Source organism: Pimephales promelas, chromosome 10 (genome assembly GCF_988280905.1).
Source record: "Pimephales promelas chromosome 10, fPimPro1.hap1.1, whole genome shotgun sequence".
Lineage (NCBI taxonomy): Eukaryota > Metazoa > Chordata > Actinopteri > Cypriniformes > Leuciscidae > Pimephales > Pimephales promelas.
This window is the reverse complement of record NC_142778.1, coordinates 9,820,085-9,847,986: the sequence shown is the minus strand read 5'-3', so window position 1 is coordinate 9,847,986 and position 27,902 is coordinate 9,820,085. Positions and strand designations below refer to the sequence as shown.

The following is a 27,902-nucleotide window of genomic DNA, read 5'->3' as shown; positions in this document are numbered from 1 at the left end:
GTCGACAAAACAAAAAAATTGATGCATGTCTCCAGTATGTTTAATACGTTATGTTTAATCCTAAGCAGTGGACCATTAAAACCTTAGCAAGAGTTTAGATCAAAGATTTATATAAACTTACTTATAAATTAAATGATCTGTTCCAGAAAATATTATTCTAGTATAGTAATAATAATAATAAATGTCTAGTTTGACAGTTTTACAATCCATTCATTGTGTTTCTAAACTTTAAAATAATACAGTTATAATAAAGTAACTGAAGAGTTCAGATGCAAAAGCCTCTAAATGCCATTTGAAATTTTCTTCTTTAATGATGATTTTTATCAAACTTGTATATTGAAGTTCAGTGAAATTACTGAACTTAAATATACAAGTTTGATAAAAATCATCATTAAAGAAGAAAATTTCAAATGGCATTTAGAGGCTTTTGCATCTGAACTCTTCAACTATGTAACATGTTTCCAACATGTTTTATTTTGTCCCACTTAGCCTACTGATGTTCAACTAAATACTTACGAAACTTACATTTCATCCCTCAGTAAAAAAAAAAATGCACGCATGCTCAACTCATCGGCTCATCGATTCTCAGTATGTCAAAAGTGTCAGAAAGAAACAGGTCTCGGTTCTGTAGAGGTGATTGAAGAACCGCTGTACCTATGCGTTCGGTAGGACTCGCATGCGCAGTATCAGCTGCTCGTGCTTCTCTCATCACTTCTCTCTCAGCACCAACATACAGTAATCTCAGTTCAGTGAATTAATGCAGTTATTAAAGTAAAATATACGCCGGGATATTGGTTTATTTCGATTCGGAGGTACTATAAGGCATGTCTGAAGAAAGTGAGTAACTTTATAAATTTGTGGATCAGTGCTGATGTAACTTAAGACGCAATGATTTAGTGTTCTGGTTTGATCGGTTCACTAAAAAGAACCGGTTCAAAGGAATGATTCGTTCACGAACCGACCATTCGCTACTTCTTTTGTGTTCTACAGAAGAAAGAAATTATTACAGGTTTGGAACAACTTGAGAGTATAGTGATGACTGAATAAAAATTCTGGTTGTAACAATCCTTTTTAACTCTATGTGCAGTGTTGGGTGTAACTAATTACTAAGTAATTAGTTACTGTAATTTAATTACTTTTCCCTTGAAAATGTAAAGTAAGGGATTACTCTTCATTTATCTGTAATTTAATTACAGTTACTTCTGATGTAATTGAGGTAAATACTGTGTATGGATCAATCCGATCTCACCGCGATTCGTATGCATTTTAAGAGGTGTCTAAATCATACGACCGCACTCATACAAATTCGTATGAATTATTGTAAAATATGTGTAGAAAAAGAAAAGGGAATGCGCATATTTAAGCGGCTCGTCGAGTGTGTGGTTTTCTGTGTTCGAGCTTCCCACGGACGCTGTACTTTGTCAACAATGGATACACTTTGTTTGTCAGCTGTCAGGTCTTCTGTGTTTGAACTTCCCACAGACGCTGTACTTCGTCAACAATGGATACAATTTATGTTTGATTATGTTCCTGAAAGTGACGATCGTAATTTAGCTCTCTGTGCTGCGCATTTTCTGGAAGACAGTTTCCAGAATCTCCACAAATTCAACACTGGATTCAACAAGAAACTGTTACTAAAACATGAAGCATGCAGTTCCAACTTTAAAACCAGAGGCAGCAGTTGTTGGGCCACAACCTGTAAGTAGGCTAAGACTTAATCATTTTAAATATATTTGCATGTATAATTCCAGACGTAGCCTTGTGTTGTTGTTTTTTTTTGTTTGTTTTTTCAAATGCCAGCGCTGGCTTATAGGCTACTAGTTATGCTAATTTTTGTCTACGACAAACGCGTGCAAACATTATGGACCTGAATTTTGTGTAAGTACTAGTGTTTTAAACGTATTTTTCATGCATATGCTTTATGACATTATTTTCGATTTGATCAAGAACGTAAACTAATGCTGTTTGAGTATAACGTTAGCAAGTAAGTTGCTGTTGTTCTATCAAGTAATGAAACAGCAACTTTGGAGCAAGACAAGTTTCTTTTAGTAAGTTTTTTTTTCCCCATCTTCAAGTATTTTTCTTTCACACATAATCCCTCTCTTAGTACTTCAGGGAGGACAAGCTTGCTGGCTTGAATATGAACTAATGAACGAAAAGTATTTCTCCCACATATCATCATCTTCATTCAGCAAGAAAACGCTCAAGCTGGAGTTCAGTCTCTCCATAACAGATTACACACACTTATAAACAAGCACAAATCTCTATGACAAGAAAACAGCAGACAGTAGAATAAGAACCAGCTCTGATGTTAGAGCTATGCTCAGCTGTTTATTAAAAATTAAGCTGTAAGAAACTAAACTGTGTGAGGGTCCTTTATCCACAGGTTTCTTTAAATCACACGTTCACAAGTCAAATCTCTTGGTACAGGACAGAAGATCTAGACTGGTACATGTTCAAAGCCTGCACATGTTGATCTATGAGCTTTAACCCTTGACATAAGCTTTGAATAAAAGTGTCAGCTAAATATTAAATTAATAATAGTAATTACTGTGGTGATGAATACACAGACCAGAGTACTGAACAAAAAGCAGGTCTAAATATTCTCCTCATTTGGGAGATGTGTGGGGGTATGTTAAAGCTATCGTTGGCACTATATATCAAAGTAAAGAAATTCAGCTCTTAGATATTTTGGGAGTGTATGGATTCCAAAAAAAGGGGGGTGGGAGGTAAAGTTCACCAAGATGAATATTTGTTGCTTTATTACAATTTTAAACAGAAACTACAACAAATATATTTAGAGATGCTTCCTCAAAGTTAAATAATTAGGGTTAGGGGATAGTAATAGTGCCTTACTCTAAACACAGAGGGGGATGGACAGCTGGATCAGAAAGCAAAGAACAGATTTGCGATGGAAACTAGCTCAACCTTGAATCCAGCAGAGAGACTCTCCTATGAATGTACTGTGAATCAACACAGTGAAATCTGTGCCACAGTACACTGACCCAAATAATATAAAATAAATCAGAACTTTAGCCTACTTTGGTACCATGCTGAGTTTGAATGAGAGAACAGGCCTGAAGCAGACAGATAGCCGGTAAAATACATGTGTTGGATAGGCCTATATCCATGACATTATATCCCACTATTTCAGTTTAACAACTGTGCTTCATGGATGCTGGGCAACTTTTCCCCTTGTCTTGAAAGTGATTTTTTTTTTCTTGTACATTGTTTCATTAGGTTTCAAATTTAATCTGAATTATGTAACTGTTACGGATAATGCAGACATGGGAGAGGAAGATGGATGGTGAATTGTGATTTATTGATAATATAAAGGTGCAATGATGAGGTAAGCAGGGTAGTGGAGTCCAAAGGATGATAGAGACACAGAGGAATGGAAGATGCTGGAGACAGGGAGATCACTGAAGACAGGGGAATAGTCCACATGGCATGGACGAGGATGGACAATAAACTGTGGTGAGGAGTGTGCATTTGTAGGGGCAGTGATGAGGGTGATGATGACATCCAGGTGTGTGTGATTGTAGAAGATGTGCAGGTGGGAACAAGGAGGGATTCTGGAAAATGAAGTGCAGAGGATGGTGACTAAGTGTAACAGAAGCCCCGGGAGACCAGTAGCCGGTTTCACAAAGATAGACTTTGACTATGGCTTAGATATAGTAGATAGTCAGACTTCAGATAGACATCTAAATTAGACCGTTGCACAAAGCACTTAAGACTATGACTATCTTAAGTAGGATTACACTGCAATGCATTCTGAGTAAAATAAGACGCTTTTCAAAACAAAAAACATGGCGGATCGAGTGAGTGCATTCAACCGCTCAGTGCAGTTTACACCAGTGGAAAATGTGTGTTTTTTGGAGGAGTATAACAGTTACAAGGAAATTTTACTGGGAAAATTTAACGGAGAATGTAGAAATAAAAAGAAGTGTTTAATTTGGAAAAAAGATTGCGACGACAGTAAACGACAGTGTTAATCCGACAGTTGAGAGGAGCGTCAAAGACGTACAAAAAAGGTACAAAAACATTGTCAAAAAGAAATATTCAGGAGAAATTATCCAAAAACGGGAGGAGGACGGGTGATTGTTTTAAAGAAATCAGTTTGTTATACTTTTGCCTCATTGCCGTCGATTTGATGCTAATTTAAGTACTACTAAGTCAAGATGATGTACTGTATGCTAATGTGAACCAGTAAGCTTGCTAGCCAGCAAATAAACGTGAACAACGTAATGCCTCAGCCTATAATACAAGGAAGCTATGTTCTAGGTGTGCAATTTATATAATGTAGGAATCCGATTCATGAAGCAAGTAAGGTAATGTTATGTCTGTACTTATTTTTAGTGACCCTGTCTTTGACTTGGGACCGAAGCGAGGTAGTGGAGGAGGAGCCGGGTGAGAGACGGGAGGGGACGGGAGATGAAGAGTCTGAGTCAGCGTCAGGATCAGCATCAGCTACAGCTGCTGGTCCCGTGGTTTGCACATCAGTGTCGAGACTGAGGAACAACTACGTCAATGGTGCTAGACAAACAATACAGAAATCTTGAACTGGAAGAGAGGAAATTGCTGCTCGAGATTGAGGTTTTACAGCTTCAGAGACATAAATTAAAATTAGATTTGCAAAAACAGTCAGTGGAGTTGTGAATATCTTAAATACTTCCAATAAGACATTTAAGCTAATTCTTTTCTGTGTTTTTTAAAGCAGTTTCAAAAGTTAATTTGTTGAGTAGGCCTACTTCTAATCTGCCTCATTAGTTTTACACAGGTTAAGAGTTTGAACGGTAGATATGTTGTACTTTTAATAACCTTGATGATTTTGATATGAATGATATGAGACACAAACGCTGTATAATTTATTGTACTAATATTGAATGAACAGGATGTCACTTGAGAAAACTTCAAAAAATAAATGTATATATTTATTAAGTTGGTTGCTACTCATTTAAGCCTAATAGGTAAAGACAGACAACATGGTGTCTTAGACCTAAGTTAGCCTGGGGGTAAGGTGTCTCATTTTTTTTTGGTCTAAATTAAGTCAGTCTTTACTTTTGTGAAACTGTTTAACTTGCATTAGACTAGTCTATGAGCAAATTTTAGACTTGTCTAACAGACCGGTCTAAAATAGCTTTGTGAAACCGGCCCCAGGGCGAAGCCGGCAGCTCGAGTGACCAGGGTGAAGCCGAAATTTCGGGTATATAGCCCCCAAACCAAAGCTGTTCGGACCAATCAAATTGTCAGGGTGGGCTTTAAACGATGATGGGCAGATGATCAACAGTAATGTAATTATCCACGTCACCAAAGAGCATTTGGGTTGAATTCGTTTACGACAAAGAATGCCTGGAACTGGAGAATTTAGATGTGTAGATTCAGCCAGCACGTCTGTTATAGAAGATCTAGACAGTGCATTCATTTTAAAAGAGGAACAGAGACCCGCTATCAAGGCATTCGTCAATCGGAAAGATGTTTTTGCCATCCTTCCTACAGGATTTGGTCTATCCAATTAATTTTTCCTGGTTTGGTTGTGTGGTGGAAAATTTTAAACTGAGTATTAAGCTAACCATGTTTTAACATTTGACCTCATTTAACCTGCATCATTAAAACAAAGTCTCCTCTACCCAGTAACAAAACAGTCTACCTATGAAGAACCAATGAAATTAATGTCATTATGCCATACCTCTCTATTGTATAAAATCTGTTGTATCATTATTTTCAGGGGGATTCTCAATGCAATTTGTCTGATATCCACCGGCCTTGTTTTTACTTGGGCGATTCTCTGAGTATTGCTCGAGAACTCTCCTAGCCGTAATTAAAAGCATTGAAAGGACATTTGCTGGACTCTGTCTGACATTTAAGCTGCGCAGCAAGAACAAGTAAGTTAGAATTATTAGCACCTGGCGGACGTCGACTGTTGATGCGCTAGGGTAATAGGATTGCACCCGGCAGACGTCAACTGTATATGCGCTAGGGTATAGGGTAGGTTTAGTACTCAGTGGACGTCGATGTGTAGACGCGCTAGGGTAAAAGTATAAGCCTTGGCCGACTAGAGTGAGTATTATTGTGGGGTAGTCAGGTTCAGGAAAACAGTTGAAACACGCCCCATAATCACAGCCCAATGCAGCAGTACAAGACTCACATTCTGACTAGAATCTGAGTATGACGACATCAGGCTAGGTGTCGCTAGATTGGACTCTGGCCGGGACAGAGACTGGAGCTCCCACTGGACTCTGGAGGAGGACGGAGACTGGAATCCCCACAGGACTCTGGAAGAGGGCAAGAGACTTGAGTCACCTCTGGAACAGCCCGGGAAGGATGGCGCCCACGACGGGACAAGGCTCTGGAAGGGCGGCGGACATGACGGGACAGAATTTAGGAATTAAAGCTGCAAGCAGCGATGGGCGGGCCCTCGCACCTGTAGCGCGTCGGGGTGTGAGGCGGCCGCGTCGCATATTTTGCAGCTCAGCCGGTGCGGCTGTAAATTTGCTACGCTGCTTCATTAAAGGTCACTTCCTGTTGCCAGCAGGTGGCGCTATGACTGGGTGAATGTCGGCATGTAGATTTGTTCAGGGCGGGACTCTTGTCAAATGTGTACAATTTGGTGCAGATCTGGGCATTTACAGCCAAGTTACTACAACTTCCTGTTTCATGGCGAATCATCGATGCCACGGACACGCCCATTGAGGAAAACACGCAGATAGCACAACTTTTCATCGTCAATGCCTTTAGAAGGCACAGCAGAAATTTGAAGTCGATCCGACTAACTCCCTAGGAGGAGTTAGTTAAAGTACGTAATGAGTAAATCATCCAAAAATGGCGGTGAAATTAGAAATGGCCGACTTCCTGTTGAGTTTAGGGCATCGCTCCAAGAGACTTTTCTGTGCGGCTGGACATGGTAGATGTACCACTGAAATTTCATACAGGTCGGTCAAACATGCGACGGGGGCTGCTTCGTTAAAGGCCACTTCCTGTTGCCAGCAGGTGGCGCTATGACTGTGGGTGAATTTCTGAATGTAGATTTTTTCAGGGCGGGACTCTTGTCAAATGTGTAAAATTTTGTGCAGATCTAGGCATTTACAGCCAAGTTACTACAACTTCCTGTTTCATGGCGAATCATCGACGCCACACACACACCCATTGACGAAAACGCGCAGATAGCACAACTTTACATCGTCAATGCCTTTGGAAGGCACAGCAGAAATGTGAAGTCAATCCGACGAAAGCCCTAGGAGGAGTTCGTTAAAGTACGTAATGAGTAAATCATCCAAAAATGGCGGTAAAATTCGAAATGGCCGACTTCCTGTTGAGTTTAGGGCATCGCTCCAAGAGACTTTTCAGTGCGTCTGGACATGGTAGATGTGCCACAGAAATTTCGTACATGTCGGTCAAACATGCGACAGGGGGCTGCTTCGTTAAAGGTCACTTCCTGTTGCCAGCAGGTGGCGCTATTACTGTGGGTGAATGACAGCATGTAGATTTGTTCAGGGCGGGACTCTTGTCAAATGTGTAAAATTTCGTGCAGATCTGGGCATTTACAGCCAAGTTACTACAACTTCCTGTTTCATGGCGAATCATCGACGCCACGGACACGCCCATCGACGAAAACACGCAGATAGCACAACTTTACATCGTCAATGCCTTTAGAAGGTACAGCAGAAATGTGAATTTGATCCGACTAATTCCCTAGGAGGAGTTCGTTAAAGTACGGAGTGTGTAAATCGTCCCAAATCGGTCGCCAAATTCAAAATGGCGGACTTCCTGTCGAGTTTAGGGTATGGGTTCTTGAGGCTTTTTTGTACGTCTGGTCATGCTAGATGTACCACAGAAATTTCGTACATGTCGGTCAAACATATGGCGGGGGCTGCTACGTTAAAAGTCACTTCCTGTTGCCAGCAGGTGGCGCTATGACTTAGGGTGAATGTCGGCATGTAGATTTGTTCAGGGCGGGACTCTTGTCAAATGTGTAAAATTTCGTGCAGGTCTGGGCATTTACAGCCAAGTTATTACAACTTCCTGTTTCATGGCGAATCTTCGACGCCACGGACACGCCCATCGACGAAAACGCGCAGATAGCACAACTTTACATCGTCAATGCCTTTAGAAGGCACAGCAGAAATTTTAAGTCCATCCGACTAAATCCCTAGGAGGAGTTCGTTAAAGTACGGAGTCTGTAAATCGTCCAAAAATGGCCGCCAAATTCAAAATGGCGGACATCCTGTCGAGTTTAGGGTATGGGTTCTTGAGGCTTTTTTGTGCGTCTTGATATGATACACGTCCCCACTAAATTTCGTGCATGTAGGTTGAACGTGGACGAGGGGCTAATTTTTTTCAATTTTCTAGGTGGCGCTATCGTGCCATTTTGCCCCGCCCATCCGCGAAACCCACAAAATACGAAATTTTTCACCAGTCCTGACATGCGTGCCAAATTTGGTGAGTTTTTGAGCATGTTGCGGCCCCGAAAATGGCACTTACTTTGCAGAAAAAAGAAAAAAAAAAAAAAAAAAAAAAAAAAAAATAATCCTAACAGTTTCAATAGGGACCTCGCACTGTTAGTGCTCGGGCCCTAATGACAGCCATCCCGTGACGAAGAATCAGGCGTGGCCACCATCTAGGCTGGAGACTCTGACATGGGGAGTAGTCCACATGGCATGAACTAGGTCAGACAATGAACTGTGGTGAGGGGTACGCATTTGTAGTGGCAGTGATGAGGGTGATGATGACATGTATGTGTATTTGATAGGAGATGAAAGGTGGGATGTGGTAAATAAAGTGCAGAGAACTTAGTTACTCATAATTAGACAACATTTATCAATTAAATTTAACAATAATACAGTTGTTAGATTACATGAATTTGGATTGAAGGAAATTAATTTACTGATTTTATTACTCATTTTAATTTACGCATTCCTGTAGCTCAAACAGTAGAGCATTGGCGCTGGCAACGGCAAGGTCATGGGTTCAATTCTCAGGGAAAGCAAGAAATAGTAAGAATGTAAATGTGTACCTTGAAATACAATGTAAGTCGCTTTGGATAAGAGAGTTTGCCAAATGCATAAAACTTTAAAAGAACGGTCTAATTTTGGCACAGAACAGAGTGTGTATACCTTTTCTTTTCTTTTTTACTAACAGTGTTAATGTGGCTAATAATGAGGCATTTGCAGCATACTCTGTTTTCAGAGTGTTATGAAATATAAGCTATAATCTATTAATATCAGAGACTCTTTGCTGGCACATGCAGCTCTGAGAGTATTTAGAGTACAATGTGTGGGTGGAGAAGAGGGAAGAATATGTTTCTAAAATACAGAGAATAAGTATTCTCATATTGAATGCAGGTGCCTCTTATAAACATTGAACTTTTTCTGACCCCATATATTTTAAAGTACTACGCATATACAGTAGTACAATAAATATGATAATAATATACAATAGCAATAATATATTCACAGATCAGATACACTGAAATAACTTTTTACAATCGCTAGGACCAATTTCTCAATATTTATATCACTTTGTAAAAATCCTTCAAACAGTGAGAACAACAGCAGTCTATGGACCAGATTTACTAAACAGGAAAAAAATTAGTGTGAGAGTGCAATTCCATAAAAGTGCCAATGGGAGTGGAAAGTTCTACGCAAATTTAAGAACATAGAGCCGGATCATTTCCATAATGCCCAGTGCAATCTACCAAGGGCAGCGCAAATAAGCGTCCAGTTTTTCTGGAAGGTAAATAATGGCGCAAATATATGAAGGTAAATTGAATTAATCAGATAAGAGTAAATCAAGAGTCAGTGAGAATCTCAATAGATTGGCTACAAGAATGTGGACCACACTTTCAAAACTCAATGAGTGAGAGATGCGAGAGAGAATCAAAAGACGGAACTGTACAAATGTGTGCCAAAAGTGTATGCACGGAAAAATGGAAGAATGCATATCATATTTATTTTGCGTAAGCATGAAGCTGCAGTTTCACACATACATGTCAACACTCCCGTTTTCCCTGGTTTCTCACGGTTTTTAGCCCAATCTCCCGGTTTGTTATTTCTCCCAGGAAACTCACGTAATTTGCATGGCCCAAAGTACTTTATGAATAATTGGAACTATGTTTGTCTAATGTTGAGCAGTTGCCAGATTTGTATTAAATGCATTATATTCACACAATCCACACACCATTTACAATCTCAGCCCGTTTTTCAGCTCAACCTGGCAACCTATAACAAAGGTGCACAAAAAGTTTAACCCGTGGGAACTAGACAGTGCCAACATTAGTGACAAACTCATTAGTGAATTACTCCTCGTTTGTATTTATTTTATTTATGTTCAGTCAGATGAAACTAGGATGGTTCACATCACAACACAAACGTCTGTGTGCTCGTCTGTTTCAGAGCTTTTGTTCAGGAGAAATTGATATCGTTATCTGCAGCAGACGGACTCTATTTGTGTTCGTAGTTCACAGCGAGAGCACATGCACAGCAATGCCCCCTTTTTAGCTCGAGCCAGTCCAGGCTCCTCGACCGAGAGCACATGCACCAGCAGTCCGCCCAGCCCAAGCCAGTCCGGGCTCCTCGACCGCGACAGGCAGCCGCCTCCTGTTCCTCCATCAGCATCAGCTGCTCTTCTCCATACCGCGACTCGTAAAGACAGCAATGAACATTGGATTCGAGCAGCAGAATTGCAAAATCCTCTTCTTCCATATCATGTTTAGTTTCTTCCATCATTATCATACTTCCAATCACATCTCCACAGCGCTTGTTAGCTAAGCTTCCAAACAAGATGGCTGATATATTGATTCAGTATCTGCAAATGAAGTCCCACCCACTGATCTGTAATAGGCCTGTAGGGTGAGTGGGTCCCACACCCTTGAATAATAATGAGCTAATGTTTGTAGTCTCTATACATTTTAATGAAATATGACTTCCTGCTTATTATGATCCAAAATGGCAATTTTTAGGTCATAATAAGCAGGAAGTAAAACACTTAAATCCTTATTTCTCACATCTCAGGGAAAAATAAGGGAATAAACCATGACCATTCAGAAATATGACTGGGTTTCTAAAGATTAGAAGTGTCGCTTTAACAAAAGAAAACATTGTATAATGGTACCCTTTATTGTTTTTAGGTCATTGAGTGTTTTTGTGCATTTTAAATGTTAAATTAACTGCTGTGCCAAGCTGAAAGTTGGTTAGGAGAACTGTGGGAAGAGTTTGAGAAAAGTATTGAGAAGTGGGTCCTAGCGACTGACCGGCCTATACTGATCAACCGTTTAATTTCTGGGCGGACTATGCCTTTAAAGGAACACTCCGACTTTTTGGGACTTTAGCCTATTCACCTTACCCCCCAGAGTTAGATAAGTCCATACATACCTTTTTCATCTCCGTGCGTGCTATAAGTCTGTTTGACGCACCCACCGCTAGCCTAGCTTAGCACAAAGACTGGATGTGAATGGTTGCAGCTTTCATACTAATCCAAATGAGTGACAAAATAACGCAAACGTTTTCCTATTTACATGTTGTGGTTTGTATAGTCACAGAGTGTGCAAATATCAAGGCCATATGAGACACAGACATCTTTTGACCGTATAAATACTATATTTTCTGAAGGCGAAGCACTGCTACTTGGGCAGAGTGATAACAACACCTGAGACGCACCGTGACGAGGAGCAGAGAGTTCGCTTCGCTCAGCGTTGGAATAAAGAGTCAGCAATTACTAACGTTAGATAGAAAAGCATAGTTTATCATGGGTGTTTGCTTTATTGTATGAGCTGTGACAATAAACAGGGGAGACCAGGTAATGCAGTACCATGTTTCATTGATTTCCAACCAAAAACGCACCCAGATTTATAAATATTACATGAATAAATAATTATTATTACAGGAATCAATATATTTTAAATGCAGTTTATTAGCTGAACCAAATGTATTCAACAGTAGCCTATATAATATACAGTATTGCATTACTATAGGATAGAATAAGGGGAAAGTAATAGCACAAATTGTTTTTGCACAATGAACTCACAGCCTATCGTACCCTTTTGCACGCTCAAGTTCGTTATTTCCATGGTTATTTCAAATTTAGGCTACTAGGCGCGCAGGGTGCAAGTTCAACGCGGTGAACGCGCTCGTTTTTTTCCTAAGCGCGTCCTCACCGCATCAAGATAAAAACATATTCATACCCTAATCATATAATAGTGTCACTAACGTTACATTAGATCTGGCTAAAGGCACTGTTACAGTAGGTCATCTAAAAACATAACGGAACACTTACCTCAGCCGCAGGTGATCCACTTGTCCTGTCTGTGCTATCGATGGGATAGCCGTATCCTTCAGCACATTATGGTCCGTGTGGCAAATTCCATTTTTTCAAAATAGTCGTCCTCATTGAAATGTACCGAGCAAACATAATTTCCCTTGATAATCTTAGGTGTGTTTGGATAAATATCCAGAGTAAGTTAGCCATTTCTTCATCCAGTCAGCGTTTTTAGTAGGAATTCTGTGAAACATGGTATTACCTCCCGTTTACAGTCGCAGCTATTTACAATAGAGCGAAAACCCATGACTCTAAACTACGCTTTTACTATTTATAAATTGCTGACTCTATTACCCAAACACTGAGCGAACTCTCCGCTCCTCACCACGGCGTGTCTCAGGTGATGCGGTTATTACTCCGTCAAAGTAGCAGTGCTTCGCCTTCAGAGAATAGTTCCCAGGTTTTATACGGTTAAAAGATGTCTGTGTCTCATTTGACTTTGTTATTTGTACATTATGTGACTATACAAATCACAACATGTAAAAAGGAAAAAGTTTGCGTTATTTTGCCACTCATTTGGATTAGTATGAAAGCTGCAACCAGTCACATCCAGTCTTTGTGCTAAGCTAGGCTAGCGGTGGGTGCGTCAAACAGACTTATAGCACGCACGGAGATGAAAAAGGTATGTATGGACTTATCTAACTCTGGGGGGTAAGGTGAATAGGCTAAAGTCCCAAAAAGTCGGAGTGTTCCTTTAAGTATCTGCATGACGTACAATAACATAACCCTGTGATATATCCAGAAAACATTGATTAATTCACATTTTTCAGTAACAAATATAATTCCATTAAATTGTGGATCCTTCTGTCACCCATATCTCGAATAAATGCATTAGTTTGCAAAGTGATTTGGTTCCACAACCTGTCATAACAGAGATTGAGGCTCTACTGGCCAATCCTATTTAATAAAATAATAAACAGTGGCAAAGCAAGACACAGAGAAAGAGAGTTGAGATGAGCGACCATCTGCATTTCTCACACCCAAACACTAACACCTCCACTGTATACCAGCACATTCAGCTCGCTCTTCCTTTCATGGATAAGAATTCCAACAAGACAGAAAGATGGGCAACATTTCATCTAATCCCAACACATTCAGCTCACTCCTAATTTCATGGATAATAATTTCAACAAGACAGATAGAGGGTCAACATTTTATCTAATCCCATGAAGCTTTTTTTGCCAGCCCATGAAAAGCAATTAAACCTGCTCCTCCTGTAAGGACTTCACAAAGGACCAAAGGAAATTGGCTGCATAGAGTCGAGAAAAAGGTATGATTATTACAGATAATCCCATTTCAAAGCAACATTCTCCACGCGTTGAGCAGAAACTGTCAGCAATCCAATGAGAATCTGCCTTCAATCTAGGTACACTAAAAATTGGTGCTTTCAAACAACCTGAGAGTTTACACTGCTCTCTCTCTCTCTCTCTCTCTCTCTCTGTCTGAAAATATGTATATATAATATCTGTAAAGCAGACATGTTTATCATTTAGCAGACTGAAATATCAGTCTAGCACTAAATGTCTTTTTCTAGCCTTTTAAAAATAGTATTTTAGATCTCTGTCCAATTCAGCCACAGCTTATTGCACCAGTCCTTCACAATAATATGTATCACTACCGTTGCTTTTCTGTCAGCAACAGTATCAACAATCAGTCACTTTATCTCCATTACATGAGGGCAAAGTTAGAATTTTAAGAGAGGCATTGTACATTAGCACAATGGGGTTACATAAATATATTGGGAAAGATAAGCATTCCTAAGCCACAGGGACTAGTAGTGTAGCCTGATTTACCCCTGCTGTGACCAGGGGGATAGTGTGCTGTTAATAAAAGTCTGTGGAAAGGTTTGACAGTTCAAAAGAGGAGACAGACTTATGGGATGAACATCAATATAGAAATGCATGTGTTGCTTTGATAGAAATTAATCTAGGCAGTACTCTCTCTGAGCTCAAGGTCAATCTCACTGGTTTCATCAGACCTCATTGGTGCTTGTGTACATTAAAGTTTCATGTTCATAAAACGTATATAGTATAACTTGAATATTCACTTCTATATTCAGGATATACACCTGGAGAACAAGGTTAGTAGTGTTCAAAATTTAAAATAAATAAAAGTAAATACAACTTTTAATAAATCTTTGGGAGGACAGCAGGTAAGTTCAGAGGTTCAAACTGGGACTGTGAAAATAATCCTGATGAGTGTCCGTGTTTTATCTTGCAGATAAGGACAGGCTTCAGAGTGTCATGAAATCAATCCAAGGAAAGCAGCACAGGAACACCAAGGAGAATGATAGATCTCAGGACGATGGGAACAGGTAAGTAAAAGACGGGTATTCTGTCGAAACAGACTGGAAAGTTCGGGATGAGTTGTCTGAAAATACACAGAGAGCTAGTTAGTGGGTCTTTCCTAATTCAAGTTTCGACAGGGAGTGGTGGTGAGGTGTGTTCCTTTGTACTGCACAGTTATTGCTGGGATTGATGACAGGTGCAGGTGATTAGTATTCGAGTGCCCTATTCTGCCCAGGCGAGGAATTGATTCCATGTGTCTTGATGGTTTTGACAGAACGTGCTAAGGAAACGAATTATCTCTTGCACCTTTCTCTCAGTCTGCCCATTTGCCTGAGGATAATACCCCAATGCCAAGCTTATTGTTACTCTGAGAAGGGAAAAGAAAGCCTTTCAAACCCTTGAGATAAATTGGGGCCCTCAATGTCCTCTAGGATGCCAAAATGACGAAAAACCTGGTTGAAGAGGTTCTCGGCTGTTGCAAGAGCAGTAGGGAGACCTGGCAAGGGGATCAGTTTACAGGCTTTGGAGAATCTGTCAACTATAATGAGAATGCAGGTGTTGCCTCCTGATGGAGGCAAGTCAGTAACAAAGTCAACGCCAAGATGAGACCATGGCCGTTGTGGAATGGGTAGAGGCATAAGTTTCCCAGAAGGTAAGTGCCGAGAAATCTTCGAGACAGCGTAAACCTGGCATCCCTGGACAAAACGTTGTACTTCCTTTCTCATGCCCGGCCACCAATGTTGTTGTTGTAGAAGGGTGTAAGTTCGTGTTGTCCCGGGATAACCAGTACCAACTGATGAATGAGCGGATTCGATAAGAGGTCGGCGATATTCATTTGGAACATATGTGAGGGTGTCAGGGAATTCTGGTGGAGCTGGTTCTTGTCTCGCAGCTTCTTGGATCTGCTCATCCATGTCCCATAGAATAGGGTTAACAAACACTGTAGGGGACAGGACTGATTCGGGTTCGTCAATGACGTCTGGAAGAGCATGGAGTCTGGACAAGGCATCCGCACGGATGTTCTTGGCTCCTGGACAATGGGAAATGTGGAAATGGAACCGGGGAAAGAATAAGGCCCAACGGGCCTGACGTGGGTTTGGTCTTTTGGTTTCTGGGGGTTTCTGGAGGTACTGGGGGTTCTTATGATCGGTAAGTATCATGAACAGATGTCGTGCTCCTTCGAGCCAATGTCTCCACTCATTCCAGTTGTGGAGGCATCGACTACAATGATGAAAGCAAGATCTGGATTGGGATGACGTAGATGAAGAGCTGAGATGAATTTGTTTTTCAGAGTTTGGAAGGCATGGTTCCAGGACAGGGACTTCGGTTTCCCTTTCAGAAGAGAGGGAAGTGAAGAAGTTATGCTGCTGTAATTGTTGATAAATCGGCGATACAAAATAGCAAAGCAGAGGAATCCTTGGAGTTCCTTTACTGTTTGCGGCGTAGGCCATGAAATGACTGTGGCGACCTTTCCATCGTCCATCTGTAACCACTGTTCATTCACTATATACCCTGATTTTTGATGGAAAAGGCATTTATCTGCCTTCAGGAAGGAGTGATCTCGTAGTCGTTGAAGAACTCTGGAGACATGTTTTTGATGTGCAGCTTCATTTGAAGAGAAGATAAGTATGTCATTGATATAGACAATCACATAATTGTTTAGGAAATCATGGAGTACCTCCTTCATGAAATCTTGAAATACCGAAGGGGCGTTGACCAGCCCATAAAGCATAACGAGGTACTCCTAGTGGCCAGAGGGAGTGATGAAGGCTGTCTTCCACTTACCCTCCTCCCGTATCCGAACGAGGTTATACGCACTCCTGAGATCCAGCTTGGTGAAGATACAAGCTCCTCGTAGTTGTTCGAGTGCAGAGTTGTACGAGAAGGAAAGGGTATCAGAACTTCATGGTGATCTTGTTAAGGGCTCGACAATCGATGCAAGTAATTGATGCGGTAATCGATGTCCATCTTTCTTTGCCACAAAGAAGAAACTAGATGCTACAGGAGAAGTTGATGGATGGATGTACCCATGATTTAAGACTTCTTGTATATACTCTTCCATAGCTCGTTGTTCTGGTATGGATAGTGAGTAAACGAGGTACAGTTGTACCTCGAGAGCATTGAAGGAGAAATCCATTGCAATCCTCTTCCCGGATAAAGAAGGGCGCTGGTTTCACCATAGGACTGGAAATATACAGCGGGGAAGAAGCAACAGATGCAGAAGTTGGGATCGCTGCAGCTCCGTGCTCAGCAAACTCGATCGGGGGAATTTCTGCAGGTATGTTCCCTGGATTCATGTCAGTTTTGCAGTGTTGTAGTCAGTAGCGGTTCTAGGCACGGGCGAACCGGGCAGTCGTCCGGGGCGGCATTTCTTCATGTCACATGGGGGGCGGCACGAGCAGTTAAAAAAATACTCTGTGCCGCGAAGTTTTTCTATTTTTTATCATTTCGATTCAATTATTGGCAATGGCGCCCTGCTTGCTGAGAAGGTGCCGTGCGCAGAAGCGATGTCAAGGGAATCTCCTGATTAGTTCCCGTATCGCGTCTTTTGCACGCTCGAGGTCGTTATTTCAAATCCTCTATGTTTCAAATAGGCGCACGGGGGCGCGCTCATTATGCGCTCACGGGACGCGCGCTCATAAACTTTTCAGTATATGAGAGTGCACGTGCACCCAAACACTTGGGTGTTTTTTTCTGTTCTCCGTAAATACATCTTTTAGCAGAGCTACAGCAAGCGTTTTTCTGTGGTGGAAATACATTAGCTACTAAAAACTCCTTTGTCGTTGTGGAGAGCGCAGTGTAATGAGTGCATGGTTCTATAGCAACGACATCCATGGGAAAATCGGTACAAATTTGTACTGTCCACTATAAATTTCAGGAATGTATCTTTATTGACTCATTCTTTTTATAGAGATGATTTAAATGCTGAAATATGAGGTTTATCTTTATATAAAACCTTTTTTTGTGTTAACCTTTTTTTAAGTTTAGTAAGTAAGATGAAAGACACTCCTTTAAAACAAGCCTTTAATATTATTAACTTGGTGAATTGATTTCCCTCTGTATTAGGCATTTTGAACAAGATTCTGTGTGTGATCATTTTGGTCACCATATTATCTAATACTTTAATGATCAACTAAAATCAACTTTAATTATGAGTTTTTACAGTAGCCTATAATATGCAAAGTTTTTTTTTTTTTTTGGGGGGGGTGGGGGGATTTGCGCTCGAAGGGGGTCTCGCCCTGGGTGTAATTCAAAGTAGAACCGCCACTGGTTGTAGTCGAGACCAGCTCACTCGAGTCCGAGTCAAGACTCAGATAATAGAGGGTTGAGTCCGAGTCGAGACCGAGACAAAAGAGAGTCGAGTCCGAGTCGAGACTGAGACCATATAGGGTCGAGTCCGAGTCGAGACCAGAGAGGTTGGATAACCCAGACTTGAAAATATTTGGTGGTAACAATAAAATTGGCACCACCCTCAAACAGTAAACCAAATATACCATGGAATCATACAGACTTTCACAAACAATGTTGGAATTTAAAATGTTTAAAATTTAGTGTACCTTGAATGATAACTTGTTTATTTATTAAAAATATGGCCTGTTTTTAATGCAATAAACCCTTTCAATTTTTTTTATTTTAAGCTCATTTGTATTATTATTACTGTTATTAATAATAATAATAATAATAATAATAATTGTACATGCAGCTGCCACACACAAATCTAATTTAATTGCAATTACAATATTTTATAATTTTATTTATTATTATTTATTGCAAAACTGCAGCCCTTTTCTATATCTCTATCCATGATATTGATCCACAATAGAAGGATGATTGGATGAGGGATGGATGTATGGATATCTGTCTATACAACGTGATCTCATGAGAATACGTATGTAATTGTACGTAAAGTGTAGTTCTATCATACGTACTTATAATTACATTTTATATGCGCAGAAACGTATGATACTGACGTATTTACAGAACTAAAACAAATATTTACGTATTGACAGCACAAAAACGTAATTTATTTACGTATGAACAAATCCACCGCATCACAATTTATGCATATTTAAATCGTAGCATTATGTTTTGACTCTATTGCATTCAAATGTCTTATTAATTAAGTTTCCAGTCGCATTTATTGATATAATACTCATAAATATGAACATTTTGCTCATTTCGCCTGCATTGTGTTAAACAATACACTATAAAACCTTACAGATACATTCTTAAACGTTACTCGTTGAACCATTTTGTAATATATTTGATTTACTGTGAGACACATAAAGCGTTTTCTCCTATAAAACACAACATAAATTCACAAAAGACATCAATTTTATTAGTTTCATGTAATCCAAATCTTTAGAATCCATAGCCTACGTTGTTTGCAAGAAACAACTCCTAATTCAGCCTTTTATCCAGTCGTGATCTTCGTCTCCATTTCTCAGCAGCGACCGTACACGTCAAATCCCATGCTGGTGATGGCTGCTGGTGGACCTAATACATGCAGGGTTAACTAAAAATGCATGTAATTCTCCAACCTTTCATAGAGGTCAGAGGAAGCAGTAACGCTGTCTTGTATGAAACAATCTTCATATCTGCTTCCTCAAAGGTTCAAACAGGGCTTCTTTGAGTGCTTTCAGTATCAAGCACAGATCCAATGCTGGTAAAATAGGTCTGAGAACTGGTCTCAGATGGCACACACCCCTCAGGAATGTACTTATGATAGGTTGCTTACCAACCATTTTACCATTAAATAACACTTTGATCGCAGAGAAGGCCTACCCTTCATCTAGTATCTCCTGAAGGAAGGTAAGAATATTCGGTAATGAGGAAAGGAACAGTATCTTTTGCCTTCCCTTTTGCCCCAATGGTATCAATGCCACTTCCACATATTTCATGAAAATGTGGGGTTCTAGAGAAAGGCCAAATGGGTGAACCCTAAATTCATGCATCTTTCCTTTGAATGCAAACCTCAGATATTCTATGTACTGAGGATTGATCTGGATGTGAAAATAAGCATCATTTAGATCAATTGAGGTGACCCAATCTCAACTCTCTAATGAAGCAGGGATTTGAGTGTCAGCATTCTGAACTTATTTACTCAGATATCTGTTTAAAACTACGAGGTCCAGAATAAGGCGTATATCTAACGCTTCCTTTAAATGAAAAAATACTATCTGAAGAACACCTTTTTTGATCTATCTTCTGGTACCACCTGCTTTAGAAGGAGAAAATCCTCTTCCAAACTTTTGCATTATCTCTTTGAAATATCGGCTCTTTCTTTTTGTCCCACACAAAAAAAAAGGGGGAAGGGGCGGGCTGCTGCCGCCTGAGCGCAGGACTTTCATTGCCAGGAGGGAGGTTGTTTTTGCTGGTCATAAAAAGTCTTAATATTTTCCCCCTGTGAGGATCTATTTCCCCTCCTCGGGCCCTGCCAAAATGATTGTCCTCCTGCAGCTCCCACTTTTGTAAAAGCAGAACGATGTGTAGCCTGTCGTTGCATTGGTTTGAAGGGCTCTGCAAGGCATGAACGACTTGAAGGCTTACCTCTACTTTGCCTCAAACCGCTGCTGCATTGTAGCCACAGCTGACCAGAACAGAACTTTAGCGTCTACAGGATGATCAAGGAGGTGAGCCTTATCATTTACTGACATTGAGGACAAATTCAGCCAAAGCACTCTCTTACCAACCAGCACCAGTCCCAGAGTCTCCACTGTGGACTGTGTCAGGCAGCATGGAAAGGCAGAATTAGGTATGTCAAGGTGCGGATTTCCATCTACAGCTTAGTGACAAGCTTTTCCCTGTGACAAAGCCCCAAAAATCTCCTCCTCTAGTGATGTAAGCCAAAAAAAAGAGTGATTGCATAGAATGCCCCGTCTGATGTGAAGATGAATTAATTAAGGATAATCCGAACGCGGGTTCAGATGGCCTGTGAGACCAGCCCATATCCTGCAAACCCACCATGTCTAGCAAGGAAAACCCATACACTGGGACTCTGGATAACAAAGGTCCATCCATGCAACAGCTAAAGGCCAGTCAATGACCAACTGGTTCGATGCCAGAAGGGCAAGACTCATGCAGAGTTTCACCCCCTGTTGCCATAAGCCATTCGTCTACCCTTGTTGGGTTACCAGGCGACAGACATTTGGGGAAAAAACGGATCTTTCTCATCCTCCTTGCCCTTGTCTGGCAGGTGTCTGTAATATCTGTTTTGACATGCTCTGGACTAGGGATGAAACGATTAATCGACATTCTCGACAACGTTGACAATAAAAAATTGTCGACAAATATCTTTGTCGTTTGATCTCACGTGACCTAATGTAAGGGCGTGCAATATCACGATTTGACCGCTACGGCGCTGTGGCACTAGAGTGTAATGCAGCCATTTACTAATGCTAATGTGGTAAAATGAAAAACAGCGCGAATTATGACGGAGTGCAAACGAATCCGAACGAGCAAGGTTTGGGAAAGTTTCAACCAACAGTGCTGTCGTGTGCAATACATGCAAGGCGGAAGTTGCTTGTCAAGGGAGCACAACATGCATGTTGGAACACTTAAAGAGGAAACATCCCGGCAAAAGAGGGGCTGGTGAGAATTGAGTGTTCTCCAGCTGGAGCTAACCAACTAGTGGTAACGTAAATCTCTTTTTTAGATAATTCCATACTACTAATAATAGTAATAATATTATCAATAACAATATAATTACAGAAATGTTATGAATTATTTTGCATAGAATAAAGCTTGATCGAGCTTAGGAGTAGGGCTGTTTTTATTATTGTAACACTATTAGGTATTGTGGTCTTATCACTTGCCTGTATTTTGTTCTATAATCATGAAGACTTACAAAAGGAGATGTTAGGAAGAATAGACGGATCTCATGAAGTAGCGTGTGTATGACACGCCAATTCGTATTTCCATTTTTGACGTGCTATCAACACACATAATCGCTTTTCAGCATGTTTATGAACGCCGTTGACTTAACGTTATTACTGTATATATAAATATATGACTTACCTCAACCCCGTCCCTAAACCTAACCGTCACTGGGGTTAATGGCATTTATGACTGTTCCCTTACCATCCTAGGAAAAAAAAAGATCGCTCCCCAGATGTAGATGTACATTTTGCTTCATTTCGCGCGGACATTTGTCGGCGTGTACAGACACGTGGAATCACTCGGACGGTAATGCCGTAGACATAGACGCATACATGTGGATACACGCGGATAGCTCAAAATGCATAGAGATAACATGCCACTTGACTCGAAAGTATGTATGTTTACGCAAAAGTCATGATGTCATGTTGTCATGGCAGTTACTTTTTCTTTTTCATACTGTAAATTAAAAGGTGAATGAGAACGTCTCTGTCAGCTTAATTTTCATGTAAAAAAAAAAAACGTTTGTAATTTTATATTTATAATAATGGTTTGCAGATTAATATTTTACCATTCTTTGTGTCCTGAAGTAAATGTCCCTTTTTCTGTTTCAGTTCAAAGAGAAGCAGTGTTTAACAATGCTTAATTTTGTTTAATTAAAGAATGCTTAGAGAGCATTTGTGTGGGATTTGGACATCTGAAAACTAGAATGACCTGTTTAGTTGGTTCTAAGTTCATTAAAACAACTATTTAAAAAGTTGAACTGATTTTCTTTTTCATATTATAGTAAGAATTTGTATAACTCAATGATTTAACTAACTGAAAAATCTGAATAACCGTTCCAAACTTACTGATTAGCCGGAAAAATAATCGACGATTGGTCTTAATCGATTATCAAAATAATAGTTTGTTGCAGCCCTACTCTGGACCCAGAAATGCCAGGCATACCACATGCTGATCCCTAGCTGCAATAGAGAATCAACATCCCCCTGGACAAGTGCACGAAGGTGCTGTGGACTTAATAGATTTGATAGATGATGCTATGTTAAACTGGTAAGTTAACCTTTTATCTATTTCATTTGCTTGGAAATGCATTTCACTACACTTCTTGCTTTATTCAGCCTGAATAGAGCATCACAGTCCCGCCCACAGCCCGAGAGAGCGCTGGTGCCGGAAGTAAATTTCCCATTAATTTCTCCCATTGACATTTTGTAAAATCCATATCTAAAGAGTATCAGAGCATGTCTGAGGATAATCAGCTACGGCTAAACTCATAAGCATACAACACATCATTTCGAGTGAAAAAACGAAGAGAAAATACTAAAAAAGTCGAGGGTACAAGCCTGTGTACATGTTTTCATTTCCGAGCAAAGGAACTACTCCTCCCATAAACCACCGCGCCTCAGTGAAGTCGTCTGAAAACCACCGTGAAAGAGCCTTTTGAGCGACTTCCAAATCTGACGACGGGCACGTGAACTTTTTCCTCCAGTGAATTTTATATAGTGAATGTACAGGGAAACTCCTTTTCCTCGATTTACTGAAGCAAACGCATTTGCAGTATCTGGCTCGCTCATTAGTTAAGCTGTGGCAACTGCACATCCAATGGCGCGCGGGCGTCTCAGAAGTGCGACCAATGAACTTAGCCCTACGTCATCACGCGATCTTCAGTCTTCACGTACCTTCGCGGGGTTTCAGACACGTGACACGACTTCCACCAATCAAATGCATCACTGTTGGATTGTGGGATTGTTTAGGATTGTGGGTAATGAAGTACTTGTCCAATACATCGCGAATAAAAGGCATTTATCTTAAAACAAGGTTAGTGCCCCATGAACTTTTGGCGTTTATATGAGCACATACAATCACTTAGTACAGCCGTAGCTGGTTTTAAGTCTACCATGTACGGTTACGTTTTTATGGCTTATATCTCAAATGTCAATGGAGAAATTGTATTGAATTTTTAATTCCGGCACCGGCTGTGGCCGGGACTGTGATGCTCTATACCTACGATAAGTATGTCTTTTTTTGGACAGTTTAGTCTTGCCAAACTAACAAATGTACTGAAAAAAAGCTTGCTTGGACCCCATAAGTGAAGAGATGTACTGTAGGATGCCATTTTGGGTCAGTGCTGCTGGCCTGATAGGTGTGATTTGCATAAAAATTCACAGATGGCCAAGTAAGAGGTGTTTCCCATAGTGTAATGTTGACAGAAAGAGTATACCACTGATTCCTAATTAACAGTTTTCAGAAGGCCAAACAATGGGATGTTTCGATGTGCTTTCGCTTCGAAACACTGTCTAGGCAACATGGCGACAACACTACAATTAACTGAAGCTTTAAGTTCCTTTTTTTTTTTTTGCGTATGCCTTTGTATTTTGCTAATATTTCACATTATAACGTAGCTGTTTGCTGTTATATCTAGACTTTGATCAAGGCATTTTAGGCAAGTCTGGATGAGTGTTCTCTTTTAGTAAATCCTTTTTGGGAGACTATGAGCTCTGACACTTTGCAGATGTTATGCACTTGTAGATACATTACAAAGTAAAGGAAAAGGAAACATTAAAAAGCATAATATGACCCTTTTAAGATAAGACATCATTTTTAATTGCAACTTAAATAAAAAAATATATATAATTTTTAAATGTTTAGATCCACAACAAATAATGAATTATTCTTCTGTTATACTCGACATGCCAATGGACCTTTCTCACAACTTCTGTATTTGTGACCGGTAATACGCAATTGTCGTGGTAATCTTCTACCGCTCCAGTCAGAACAAATAGCGCAAGCAACTAGTAAGATTTGTTGCGTACCGGTCATTTTTTGTTATTCCCAAAAGCAGCCATATCTGTCGTTTTCATTCCTTCCCTCTGTTCCCTGATGATGAAGTTCGACGGAAATGGATTCAGGCTTTCCGGCGGGATGTTATTGATCCTGTGATCTTTTCTACTTCTCATGTCACCATTGACTAACCCGCAATTGTTTGTTTATCATTTATGTATTATGAAGTAGTCCCCCCCCCCCCATTTTTTTGTTTTCTGCTTGGTTAATACTTTTTTGTATATTGATAACATCATTTGTATACGAATGTAGGCTATTATCCTCTTTCCCCCACGAGAGTTTTGCATGTTGCTGTTTTTGTCCAAAAAATAAATCCACTAATGCGCCAGTTCATGTTCAACTTTATTAATATGTATATCCATGCAACACTGTTTACAACTTGCACTTTTGTGGCGAAATAAATATTGGGAATGGACAAGTTCGCTCTGGAGTAGCTGCAGCTCTTTCTAACCAAAGAATTAGGCCATCTGAGTTCCAACCACCCCACTGCGCATAGAATATCCCACATATACCATTCTGAGTATTAAACAATCTGATTGTACAAGGGATTTTAATATTTGTATAAATTGTTCTTCATCTTTGATAGTTCGATAGCAAGAACAGTGCAAAAAAGGTCACTACCTAAGAGAATAACTGTTGAATAAAACTGACAGACTTCTTTTTGGTATTCATATCAAAACGCACTTTATAGTAAATAATAGTCCCTAAATATTTATAACTTTCACACACTCCATCTTTTCACCTTTAATGAACATATATTGGGAAGAATGAGCTTCAGTTCAAAAATCAATAGTCATATCTTTGGTCTTAGATACATTCAGCTGCAGACAAGCATCACCACACCATGTTACAAAGTCATCAACAACTGGACCATAACAAGTTTACATTTTTTCGAAGTAGTGAAGACTCTCAGATCAATTTTCTCTTCCTCGGGTATGTTTTTCTGATGTGTTGACGGTTGACAGGAACTCTGTTTCCACAACGATTACGTATTTCTGGTTATTGTGAGAAAGGTCTATTAATCAACCCCAAATCAAGTATGCCATCAATCCACATTTTAAATCTGTTCTTAAATTAGTTGATCCAGATATCATAACTTCACAGGTTTCCAAATCTTATAAAAACAAATAAACGGCTTGATTTTTGACTGGTCAAATAAGCATTTGTCTTTACATAGACAGGTTTGACTTTTAATGCCTTGATTACATCATTGTGGGTCAAGAGGGGATCATTTGTGTGACAGCATCAAATTATGACCCCTAAACAACCCTGTTTGGAACCCTGTACCAACCAACTAGAAAATAAATATCCAAACAGGTCAAACACTGATATCACACTCAATGTGACCCAGTTAAAGCAGATCCCCTCTTAACTAGACTTTTTTTTTTTTTTTTTTTTAAAGCTAAATGCATTTTCAACCTTTCTGCACTTTTATTTAGACATTTTTAATATTAAGCCATTATTGTTAGCTGCTCTGTAGGCGATTTTTTTTTGGTCCACACCTAAAGAACACATTCATTCACAATGCAGAACAGCATATTTGCAGATGATCTTCCTGTATTTTCAGGACCAACAAACCTCAGCATCTAAAATCAGCCCATGCTGTTGTGGACAGTTTTAATGCTCCTTTGCAATGGTTGATTTATGGCGCTGTATCTCAACACATGATATTCCCAAGATTAGACGCGATGTTATAGATATTTCATGCAGTTAAAAGATGCTAATATACTCAGATGTAATGATATGCCGTTATGTTAGGAAACATATCTGGTTTAAGGATGTTGGCGGTGTTTTAAAGACAATAGAGTGCTGCAATCTCGTGTAGAGCTGCAGTATCCATCAGCGCGCGCCTACACACTTCACTGCATAACTGCTGGCCATTCACGTGCGGTTGATAACATTACATCACACATACAGTTCACAAAAGTCAAGCCAAAGTAGTGAATTCTCATTTTTTGCCTATTAGACACATGCAATGAGTAGCGCATACAAAAAAAAGTCTCAAATTATAAACTCTAACAATATGAATAGCATCGGTTATTTGAAAACATTGAGGTATATATTGTAACGCAACGGCAAAACAATGGGTAGAATAAAAAGGAAGATCTAAAACAGCTAAAAGTAAGATCTACCAATATTTAACCACATTTTAAAAATATGTTAATGTTCTAATGGTGTAAAAGTTCCATACAATGTATTTTGTACTATGTATAGAAATCAATTTATGATAAAGCTTTCTCTTTTTTTCCTCAACAAAAATCATTGTTCACCTCATTTCCTTCAGCTGAAGCTCAAAGACTCGCGTGAGAAATACAGTAGCTATTATAGGCTAGATGAGATGTCGCCTTACCGTCAGAAGCCTGTGTGCTGTGTAATAAAAGTAGAAATATTGATAAAGATGAGAGTTTAGTGCTCAGCATTCCTCCAGAGGCGTGTGTGCAAAAGCATCCTATTCTCCTCTCTCCAGACCGCAAAATTCTGCAGCTCAATCTGTGCAAATCTCGGCAGATTCCCGCGACACGACCAGCCATTTGTGTTTGCAGAGGAGGTGGCCCGATATCGGTTCTGGACCAGACATCTGCTCAGACCCGTGAGTCAGTGGGACGTGCGGTGGTCACGCCGCTCCAAGTGCCAGAGCAGAGCTGCATTCGTGGAAATGCCCATATAGTCCACCATCACTGCGACACTGGGGAAGCGAGAGAGGTCTGCATTTTTTTTACTGTTTTATCTATGGCTCACACTCCTATTTAACGCCCAAAATGTGATCGTATGTTGGAAGGGATGCATGTAATTCTATCTGTTGTTCTGTGAAGCTGTCTAATGAAAAAGAGCTCGCAAGCAGGGAAGAGAAGCTGTAGTTTTGTGCCATGTGCATGCTCTAGTGGTCAATGGAGTATATTACCATCAGCCGAGCATAAAACGGTTTCCAATAAAAACGAACAAAACAGAAACATTGAAAACACTTGTGTCTAGTTCTGGTTGACTGCTCTTCAGGTCTATCTTCTACTAGTAAAGTACACTTTAAGTACTTCTCAGAAGCCTACTTGACTTATTCTGACAGAAAAGTCAAGGGCAGGCTATTTGCAGTGTTGGGTAATTAGTAATTAGTTACTGTAATTTAATTACTTTTCCATTGGAAATGTAAAGTAAGGGATTACTCTTCATTTATCTGTAATTTAATTACAGTTACTTCTGATGTAATTGAGGTAAATACTGTGTATGGATCAATCCGATCTCACAGCGATTCGTATGCATTCTATGAGGTGTCTAAATATTATGACCGCACTCGTACAAATTCGTATGAATAATTATAAAATATGTATGAAAAAGTGTGAAATGTCATGAGATCAGACATAAAACAATAGTGTGTTTAACATCAAAATGTATTGTCTGATGTTAAAAAGTATGTTTTTATAATGTAACCTTCTCCACCTTGGTCAGTTTAAGGATAATTCATGCTTTTTTATAGTATTTATTTAAAAGAATTAAAACAGAATTATGTCTATCCTTGTATTATTCAGCTCGTTGAGATTGATATGGGATTTTGAAAGTAATTAAATACTTTTTAAAGACAGTAATTAGTAC

At 39.8% G+C, this 27,902-nt stretch overlaps 1 protein-coding gene across 1 annotated transcript in view; it reads right to left on the bottom strand.

The window, feature by feature from the left end:
- kiaa1549lb (KIAA1549-like b) overlaps window positions 1-27,185 on the bottom strand; it is a 149,578-nt gene extending 122,393 nt beyond the window's left edge. The window contains exon 1 of the mRNA XM_039681654.2: window positions 26,668-27,185. Within this exon, the coding sequence (XP_039537588.2) occupies window positions 26,668-26,848 (181 nt within the window). The 5' untranslated portion in view covers window positions 26,849-27,185. The remainder of the gene's footprint in view (window positions 1-26,667) is intronic.
- Window positions 27,186-27,902: the final 717 nt, after the last annotated feature.